This window comes from Nothoprocta perdicaria, unplaced genomic scaffold (genome assembly GCF_003342845.1).
Source record: "Nothoprocta perdicaria isolate Ctin4 unplaced genomic scaffold, notPer1 scaffold_11, whole genome shotgun sequence".
NCBI classification, from domain to species: domain Eukaryota; kingdom Metazoa; phylum Chordata; class Aves; order Tinamiformes; family Tinamidae; genus Nothoprocta; species Nothoprocta perdicaria.
In genome coordinates, this window is record NW_020454205.1 from 3,670,664 (window position 1) to 3,681,143 (window position 10,480).

At 40.4% G+C, this 10,480-nt stretch overlaps 1 protein-coding gene across 2 annotated transcripts in view; it reads right to left on the reverse strand.

Annotated features, from left to right (window-relative positions):
• Positions 1 to 6,864, reverse strand: part of ADAM23 (ADAM metallopeptidase domain 23) — a 54,927-nt gene extending 48,063 nt beyond the window's left edge. For both annotated transcript variants that reach the window (XM_026049228.1, XM_026049237.1), the window contains exons 1-2: positions 6,681 to 6,864; positions 5,631 to 5,857 (exon numbers count right to left, since the gene is read on the reverse strand). In XM_026049228.1, the coding sequence (XP_025905013.1) occupies positions 5,631 to 5,857; positions 6,681 to 6,864 (411 nt within the window). The remainder of the gene's footprint in view (positions 1 to 5,630; positions 5,858 to 6,680) is intronic.
• Positions 6,865 to 10,480: the final 3,616 nt, after the last annotated feature.

Here is a 10,480-nt window from a genome sequence, read left to right on the forward strand (position 1 = left end):
TGTCTAAATTCAGCTGGGATGCTTCCTGTTTATCTGTTCTTGGGCCACATTCTTTGCCTCTCAATTAACAAGAGCCACAGAACTAAACAAGAAATTTTCTAAAAATTCCTAAAAAACAGATTTTAAAACAATATTAACAAATATGTGTACAGTAAAATAGAACTGAACTACATCATCACTCCCTGTTGCACCTTTTGTTGAATCAAAATTGAAGACTTTCTCAATAGTTTAACATTCCAGGGAGATAACACTGACCAGGTGAACTGAGTTGAACAGTTGAAACAAACAGGTATCTTGATGGAAAGGATTTGTTGCAAGGATGAAGCTATATTTAAAATGGCAAAAAAACCTTACTTCAGTTCAAAAGCATTCCTACCATAAAGGCCTTCTCAGCTCCTGCTTCTACTTCTTTCTACACAGTGAAACTAAGGGAAAAGTGCCAATAGGAGTTTTTCAAACATCTATTCATAAGAACGTGTGTTCAATCTTTAAGTAGACCAAAGAAATCATGACAAAAAATACATATAATGTTCTGTTTCCATCAAAATACACAATCTCATGAGTTTTTAAGAAATAGTCAACATTTTTTGCAGGAAATTGGTCACTATTAGTGACCATTACTCCCCTTTAAAGAGTTATAGGAGCTGCTGATTTGAGTCTCCTATCCATGAAAAATTCATCTAAAATAATGACTAACTGTCTTTGAATGTATGCTACCAACCAGACTTCAAGGGTGAGGCAGAACCTTTTCTTGAAGGTTCTAAAGCATCAACTATATACTTCTTTTGCTTGTGCCATCTATAGCTATTTAAAGTAACTTTTATTCTCTGTCTATAGTTACACCAAAAAAAAGGTTTATCTTGTAGTATTAGATATAGCATTGCTATTTCTGAAAACAATAATTCCATATATAAAAATACCATTTGCTAACTATTGCTGTGCCTCACTTAAAACAAAAACAGTCTGTACACATAGGCAATTATTTCAAAGTAGCTGACATGCAGTAATTTACTACCCTGCAGCAAGGAATGCTCTCCAACAAACTCTGCTCAAACCACTGCTTGTAAAAGGCTTTAAATCTTGGCAGGTTAGCAGAAAAATGGTTTTGAATTCAGGTAAATCTGACACTTCACTGCTGTAGTAAAATAGAGATCTTGCTTAAGCCAATCAATAATAGGTAGTCACCCATGGAAGCTAGGAGCTTGCAGTTAAATTAAGATAATGAGACTAAACTATTTCATCCTGAAACTGATATTTTTCCAGTAAAAAGATAGCACAGAAAGTTACCGGGGAGCTGTTACTGTGTGTTTTAGCCATAATAACTGTCAAGTAGCACTGTGACAAGAGAATTATGTCAAAAAAAAAAAAAGATTTTCCTATGCACTTTACCATTTAACAGTATTCCCTTATCTGCCTACTTTTCAAAACTCTAATATAATGATTTAAGTATAATTCTTCTTCCAGTTAACAGAAATATAAATTTCACAAGAATATAAGGCATATTTAAATCAGTTTTGTGAGATTATATATGAACTATATATGAAAAATACTGCATACGTACTACTTTTATCATCTGCATACATATATGAGTTTGCACAGAGTACTCTTAAGTACACACAAGACACTAAGTTGCTAGGAAACATGGATATAGATCTACTGGAAAAAAAGATGGGATAAGGAAGGACCAATTTCAACTCCTGTTAGCTGGACCACTGAAAATACAGTTTACAAACAAGAGCTTCTAGCTTGCATGTAAATTCATTTTAGAATCAAAGATGAAAAATTATGCATAAAAGTATCAGTATTGGCAATGAGAGAGTTCATTTCACGGCAAAGAGCCATAAAATGAATACAGGATTTTCATGGAGTGAAATTGTAGAAATATCTTCACAGTCAAAACAAATGACAGAAATATGCAGCAGTAGTAGTAGTTAGGATACGTAGAGTAGTTTTATTAAAACACAGCCTTCCCCTTCTTCCTACCCTATATGCCCTTTCCCCCATACTCCCCCCAAAAAACACATTATCAGTTTCAAATTCTGAATGAACAGATAAGCAATACTGCTTCTCCAAAACTTTTGAGAATTTAAGATTTTACTGATTCTTTCCAAAAGTTAGAAACTGTCCAGCAGATATATCCTTTTTCTTCATAAATGCCCAATTCAAGTTTTTCCTCCCATCCTACTCACAATTAGGTAAGGTTTCCCTGAACTGCATTTCCCTGACAATCCAATAATCCTGAGATCCAATCTTGTGCTTTTTGTTGGACCATGATAAGGATTTGCTCCTAGCATTTTGGGAAAAAATCTGCACCATGAAGTCTTCCCATTAAGTCCTAAAAAACTTGTATGCAGGTGGGAAACATGTATTAAAGCAGTCATTAGGGCTGATAACGGGGCTATCATTTCATTCAAATTGCTACCTGCATGTGCAGAAGTTTAGAAAGATTAGAAAGACAGACGCAGAATACAGATGACTCAGAGCTCCTTAACAAGTTTAAGGATTCTTACAAGCTTCTTTAGTATGTTTTTATAAACAGACGCTCATTTCTAAGCATCTCACTTTAAAAATAATCTCAGAAGATCTCAAAGAAAACAGTCAGCCTTAATTCAAGTATGGAAAAAAAAAATAAGAGCGAGAGAAAGAATAAGAGAACAAGAACTTAAGAGAGGGCAATCCTACCAACAATTTAGATCACATTTAGATCACCCTTTCATGATGATGGAATGTACACTTCAACAAATTCAAGAACAGAATGAAGATAAAGAGAATCAATTCTAAGAAAATAATTTATAAATTTAAACTTCCGATTCTCTGGTACAGTGTCTTCTTGACCACTCCTTTATCTCTACGACATATTTCATGACAAAGGTTGCAGATCATTACTTTCAAAAAGAGAATTCTAACGAAAAAGGAAAAAAAACAGATTTTAAGTCATTTTATGTATTTCTCTAGAGGTATCTTTTTTTTCCCACACATGCATGCAATTTCATCAACTATTCTCTCTCCTATAGTGACTCAGCATTTTCAAGGCATTCACAGGCTTAAGACCAAAACTATCCATATGGCTTATACTCTTCTGCTCACTATAAGGAAGACCCATAAAAAGAATTTATCAGATAATATCTGTAGTTAGGAACTGGTTTAGTATCATAAGTCCTTAAATAGTTCATTAAGCCTCACAAGTATATTCATGTCAAACAATGCATTTTTCTAAGAGCACTTAAAAATAGGAGAAGAATTTTTCTTCCTCAGTATTGCACACGGCCATCATGCCGGTCTTTGTTCTCACGTGCACTCCTCTTCACTCCTAAATACAGGTTTCTTTTTGTTCAGCCATGAAGTTATTCCGGTTATTTTCTTTCATTACCAGCATGAGAGACGGTAAAATCTCCTAATCAGGAGATATTATAATATACCATTTATTTTAAGTCTGGAAAAGGATAAAAGCAAATGCTAAGATATCCCCAACAAAATCAAAATCCTCCTGTGCACCTTTCACATTTCCATTGCACCCTCTTTTTGAGTTACTTCCATTTTGCATCCTCAGCATCTTTTTTCCTCAACTATTGTTCTACAGAGACGACTGTTAATCTTTTTTAAACATTGAACAGTAAGCCAAAATGTTCCATGTTACGTTATGGTCCCATAGGTGGAAAAGCAGGGAATAAAGGATTTCTGCAGAGAAAGGCAGAAGATGCAAGCTGGGGAGCAGAGAGTGAAACATTCTGCTGCTCTGGAAGCAGAAGATGCAAGATCAATCTGGTCAAGGAATAAAATCAACCCTTTCCTTCAATTAGATGGATCAAAGCGATGGAAGTTTCACGCTTCAGAAGAAAGAAGTCAGTGTAATGCCACACTCTCCATAAAGCATCAGACTTAAAGAACCTTCTGAGACCACTGCAGGGTTAGCAGGAATATAGAGAATAGAAAGGAGAACCACTTTGCACAATGCTTAGCACCAAACATACCCAAGGAAATCAATGTCAGTTCCATCAGCATTGATTTCTGAAGAGCTTTACCCCAGGAGTTTCAGATAGGGTAGGGCAAAGGAAGGAGAGGCAACAGCAAGCAATGTTCTTGTGGGAATGCTAGGTAAGTAATGAGATAAGCAGACATTCTCTGCTGTGTATTCTTTCTCCACAGAAAGAGAAAAAAAAGGAAAAAACAACAACAAAAAGCCCCTCAGAACTGATGTAGAAGCATGGAGGAAGCATTGTTCTCAAAGGCAGGTCTACAGCCACTTCAAGATTGCAAATGCCTTTCTTTTCACACCATTTTCCAAAGAGAGAGAGTCTTCAGGATTTGCATGTTTTCCTGAAAATAGTGGTCTCACTTTAAAAGGCCCCACAAAAAATTAATCAACTGAAGAAAGGAAATACCCACAAATTTAATAATGTGCAGCTTTAGGAGAAAAATCACAATTCCTAAGGATTTACATTTTTTCCATGTTTCTAGAGATTGCAGTATGTTCAGGGAAGTGTTTGTTTTTAAAAAAGCACTCGCTACTCATTTCTTACTAAAAAGACATTTAGAGAGACAGTTCTAACCTCACCAAGAGAAAAAAAATAAGTTACTTCAAAGAGATACCGTTTTAGTTTAGACAGTAGTATTCTTTTAAGTAGCTCCATTCTCCAGGAGAGAGAACAGGGGAGCAGCTTTTCTGTGTGCCATCAGCAAGATACTGCCATACTTGAATGCATCCCATGGCACATGCTTGGGAAGCTAGGAAGCAACCCTTCCTAATCAAAACATCCAAACTACGTAACAGCAGCTTCTTCCCTAAAAATTAGAGAATAACTCCACATTTTTACTTCAGTCTGAAATACTCCATAATAAATATAAAAGTAGTATTATGTTATGCATATTAAATTCACTGTCTAAAATTTCAAATGATTTAAATGATTTCAAATGATATTAATGACTAGGGACTCCAATATATCCAAGTCTTTCAGTAATATAATGCATACTGATCTAACTTCAATGTGTCTTCTCCCCTGTGTTGATCTTCTGTTCTTATACGAATCTTCTTCTATATTGCCTTTTTAATCTATGAAAGAAGATAGTTTCCTGCAAATTCAAGCAAGATTTTTTTCACTGAAAACAAAAAATTGTAGGTGTTCAGGGCCTGGTTGCTACTTTTGACAAAGAAATAGTAGAACTTTTCAATAGTTTTCACTGGTCATACACCAGCAGCAAAAAATAACTTCATTTATTAGGTACTCGATGACAAGCTCAAAACCAAGAAATTTATGCTTTAAGTTAAGGATCCTAAAGAAATCCCCTTTGCAAAAATTTGAACAGTGAATAGCTCTTTTGAAAGGTGCATTTTGCTGGTGATTGTGTAAGTCAAGACACTGGAGCCTACTCTAATCAGACAAGCCAGCATCATGTAATTCCTATTCAGTTTATCTACAGTTCAGCATCTGAACCAACCTGAAATTTAAAATTGTTGTTCTTAATTAAAACAAGAGGAATCACATCCTTATTTAATTACTTGCCCTCCTTTAATTCCTAAAAACGATGGCAATTTAAGTCTCAGAGATCGGCAGAATAAGACATTCTAACATCGTTACACATCACATACTACCGTTTTCAAAATTCTGTAGGTTGGCCTCTTTTTACCCTACCTTGTTGTGTTTCTGCTGGTGCCTTGCTCTAGTATCCAGGATATGGTAAGGGGTTTCAGAGTCTCTGTTGATATAATAGATCAGTCTTGAAGGCAGCGTGATTTCTTTCTGTATTGCGTTGCTGTGGCTGTTGTTTTCATTATTACTGTTTTTATTCTGTTGAAATGCAGGCTCTTCATCTGCCAGTCCCCCCTCCATACTGCTTGCCGTTTCATTCCAATGCAGGTCTGAGGAACAGAGACATACCAGCCATAAATTAGACTGCAGAACATGTTTACTTCCATGAAATACAGCTATATATTTTATCTTGCAATAGTCTAATATTTTTATTCACTCAAACAAAAAGCAAGCTTACTCAGGGAGTTAGATTTAATTCATTTCCGCACATAAAATGGTTGCAGAAACAGCATTATTTATTTAAACACCTGTGTATTTTCACATGCAGTCATGGATCATAAATTTTTTAATACATTTATCTTCCAAAATGAAAAAATACCAAAAAACTCACATCAAATAACTCCCTTTAATGGCTACGGATCCATCTCCTGCATACTGGTTTACTAGCTAAGTTTAAGTTCTCTTTCCTTCCACAACACATGCACATCTACACGTACATTTACAAAATGACCAAAACAGCCTGAATTCAGAGCCCGCGCGCCCTGAAAGCTGATCAATTCCCTTTACATAACACCAAGTATTCCTTTCTTTCTCTTCTAACTTCGAGCCTGGCAGGAGCCGTTCTCCCCAGGAGCCTTTTCCATCTGAAAACGTTTATCTTCCCCGATCCCGATTCCAGCACGCAGCGAGCCAGCAGGCAACGCAACCAGCGCAGCGTGACTCAGAAGGCAACTACACCCAACTTCCACGTATCACTTAGGCCTCGATTAAAGAGTAGATAGCACCCCCAAAACCACTTTTTCTCCTTTATTTTATTTTTTTCCTTTTTTTTTAATTTTTTTTAAATTTTTTTTGGGGGGTCGCAAAGCAGCCTGCGCTGCGGCACCTTTCCCTGCACCGCTCCCCCTCTCCTGCCCGCACCGAGACACCCACCGGCGGCCGCCGCAGCCGAGCCAGCCCCGGGGCAGGAGCCATGGAGGAGGAGCAGGAGCAGCAGCAACGGCGCCGACAGCGGGAGGAGGCGGCCGAGGAGCGCGGGGCAGCCGGCGGCGGCGGGGAGGCGGCGGCGGCCGCAGCAGCCGGGCGGCCGCAGGGAGCTGCTGCCGGGCGGCTTCATGGCTCATAGCGGCCCGCGGGGCGGCCGGGGGCGGCGCGGGGCCCGGGGGCGGCGGCTCCCCGCGCGGGCGGCTCCGCTCCGCTCCGCTCCGCGCCTCGCCTCGCCGCGGCAGGCGCCCGTTACCTCAGCGCCGGGGCGGGCGGGCGGGGCGGCGCGCGCGCAGCCGCTGCGCATGCGCATGCGCGGCGGGCGCTGGCCGTGGTGCTGCGCCCTGAGAGAGCCGCCATGGCGCCCGCCTCACCTCGTGGCCGCGGCCCGCTTGTCTTCCCCCCGTCTCTCCCGTCCGCCACCCCGAGCGGGATGCGAGTCCCTGTCCCTATCTTCCCCTTAAATATTTTGGATTCTCATCGCCTAAGCATACACAAAACCACCTTTATCAGAGCCATGTGTATATACAAACAACACGGACACAGAGCCTTGTGAGAATAAAAAGGAGCCTGTTTTTCCAGGCTACCAGACACCCCTTCTGTGTGTTTGCCTTGAGCTTGCCTATGTAACATATATAATGCCGTTTCCAGCATCCTTGCAGCATTCCAGGTGCGCCCAGGTACCTGCTCCCACCAGAGCAGGGCTGGGGGCACCAGCCCCACACACCCACCCTCGCCAAAGGGCCCCCAAGGCCTCATTAACACTAATTAGGACCTGACACACACAAGCTGTGCCTCGTTCCCTACTGAGGGCAGGGAGCACACCCCTGCCTCCTGTTCACGCTGCTTTTACCTTAAGGCCACCTGCCTCCTGTTCACACTGTTTTTACCGCAAGGCCACCTCTGTCAGGGTGTGAGCTGCAACACCAGGAGCAGGGACACCGTGTCCTCGCCGTCAGCCCTGCGGCAGAGATGGGGCAGGCAAGGGGGAGAGGTGGCGGCCGAGCCTGCCCCAGCGAGAGCAGCCACCGCCTTTCCCCTTGTAATCGGGGCAGGCAATTCCGTGGCTGAGACGGCGCGGAAACTCGCTCTTACGGCGCCAAAAATTGCAAGAAAATCATTTGAATATTTCCAAACCCAGCTTATGAGCTTCCTGCAGAGCAAAATTGCTTTGAAAATTGGCAGCCTAAAGCAGGAGTTGGAGGAGATTCTGGGAGAAAAGAGGAAGCAGCACATGGATCAGCTTGTTCTTCTCCAAAGTACTGAGGCAGGCATTTCTCCCTTCCTTGGGAAGCTCTGCACACACACAGATAAGGCAAATGAGCCATTGCACAACTTGCAATCCTCATATACTGCAGAGGGCTGGAAAAAGCCCTTCTCTTTAGCTCTCACACTTAGGGTCTTCTCTGCAAGACTTCTGTGGGACTTCAGGCTCTTCTGTGCTCCCTCCTGAGACCTCTAGTCAGTGGGCTTGATCCTTCCAGCTCCTCAGTCGTCCCTTCTTTTGTTCATGTGTCCCCTTCAGACACTGCTGTAAAGTGAATTAGAGGCCAGCTTGTAAGGATAATGGTTATGCAATTAAGATCCAAACGTTACCAAAAGAGAGAACGTTGACAAAGAAAAAAATGGATATATGTACATACCATAAAGTGGAGCGCTATAGGAAGATTCAGAATCAGCTTGCAGCCTGGTGCAAATCAGTACCAGGGTGCTGCATATGCCAGCAGACAGCCTGGGCCATGAACAGAAGCGTTAGTGCCTTCCTTTAGAGCAAAGAGCATCTCTTTTACTTCAGTCCAGCAGGAACTAGCAAAAGTGAAGAATATTTGCAAAGATAAAAATAACTTCAAAGAGATACCATAAGATTAACCTGCTTTCATTCTGTGGCTTCAGGAGTCAGAAAACATTGAAGTTGACTTACTTTAGAGACAAGCTTAGATATTGAGTTCTTAGCACACATTTTGCCCAACAGACTTCTAATATCCCAAAATAGATATGTTTTCTTTCAGTGCAAGTCTTGCTGCTGAGGAAATAAAGTGTTTCTCTTTTTTGTCCTTTCTTTTTTTTTTTTTTTTTTTGTGTGTGTGTGTGTGTGTGTGTGTGTGTTTGTGTGTGTGAATCCGAGTCTGGATACCAGATGAATTTCCAGGAAGATACAAATTTCCTCTGCCTCATGTAATTTTTTTTAGAAACACAGAACTAATGGAAGCTAGAATCCCCCTCTGAATTCATTATAATTGTTAATACAGAAAGAATAAGCAGTTTTATGAATCATTGCAATGCAGACCATTTTATAGCAGTAGTGTTTTGAATCTGAAAAATGAATACCTTAAGCTGGGCAAACAGGTGCTGCTGGAACAAGATCAAAATTTAAGTGTGTGATGGCATAAAACAAGTAGAAGACAAATCCATGGAATGGCTGTGTGTGAAAAATAGCAGAAATCATGCCTTAGGATTTCTGAGTTATTTGGGTTCAGGAAGAAAATGATTCCAATTTTCTACCAAAATTGAGTTTTCCTCAAAAGCCCTTTGCCAGATGCTTTCCATATAGTCTAAGCCTAATCAGATAACGTTAGAACCTTTCAACCAACAGCAGCTCATGTTTTATCCCTATAAATATATAAACAGAGCAAAGAACTAGTCATGTTAATGCATCTATATCAGGAAAAAAAAAATCCCTCAAAATATTTTGGGAGCTAAGAACAAAGACTGGAATGTCTGTACAATTATAAAATAAAGGCCAGAAGCTAACTTCCACTATTCTATAAAAATACATGTCAAGCAACAATGAATGGTAAAAATACCTGTTTCCTGAAACCACCCATTTTTATTTTTACTCCTCAATTTTTGAGGGGGAAAATAGAGATAGGTTCATTCTCCAAAGCTTATCTAGGGCAAAAGTTTTCTAAAATCCTTCTAGGTCAAGCAGAAGATTGTAACAGAAGAAAATTCATGCAACTGTTTCAAGCAGGCGTGCTTAGGCTCCCAAACCCTTTTGGGTACGTAACTCAGAAGCTATGTTTTACACAACAGCTACAAACCTCCAGGTAGTCACAGGCGATTCATGGTGCATAATCAGCTCCAGGTGAAATATCCCACTAAGACAGAGAGCTGCTTTTTTGAAAACTGCTTTGATCTTTGAAAGAGAGTGTGAAATATTCCCAAATAGACTGTACTGCGGATGTCTGAAACCAAAATATGAGAAGCATGGATTGTCGTAGCTACATCTGTATCCAATGAAAGAAAATGAAAGCTCCCAAGTCAGAACAACTCGGGAAACTACTGATAGCCAGTGCTTCAAGACTAGCTAAGGGGCAAACTCATTACATAAGGTACATGCCTTCAAGCTGTCTGATAAGTAGAATCTACCTCATATCTCCAGATTATTGCCCAGAGCTTTTAAATTCATCACTCCTTTATCAGGATGGGGGTCAGTGAGCACATGGGATGGAAATCTGTGCCGTGCTACAATTCAAATCAGAAGGGCTGCCGAGTCAGAACTGCTGATAACAGTCTTGGCTGTTCATACCTAATAGCCAGTCAGGAAGCACTAGTCCAGATTCTATTAAATCAGTAACAAGATAAAACTATTCAGCAAAATCAAATTCCTTTTCTGATACCATCTGAGGAAAGAATAATGTCAGTGTACCACTTCACTTGGGAAAGTCTCTATATAGAATAAGGTTTTAATTAACGTGGAAGACATAATACCTTTGACCGTACAAAGAGCTTTACCCCAGTGAGGTAGC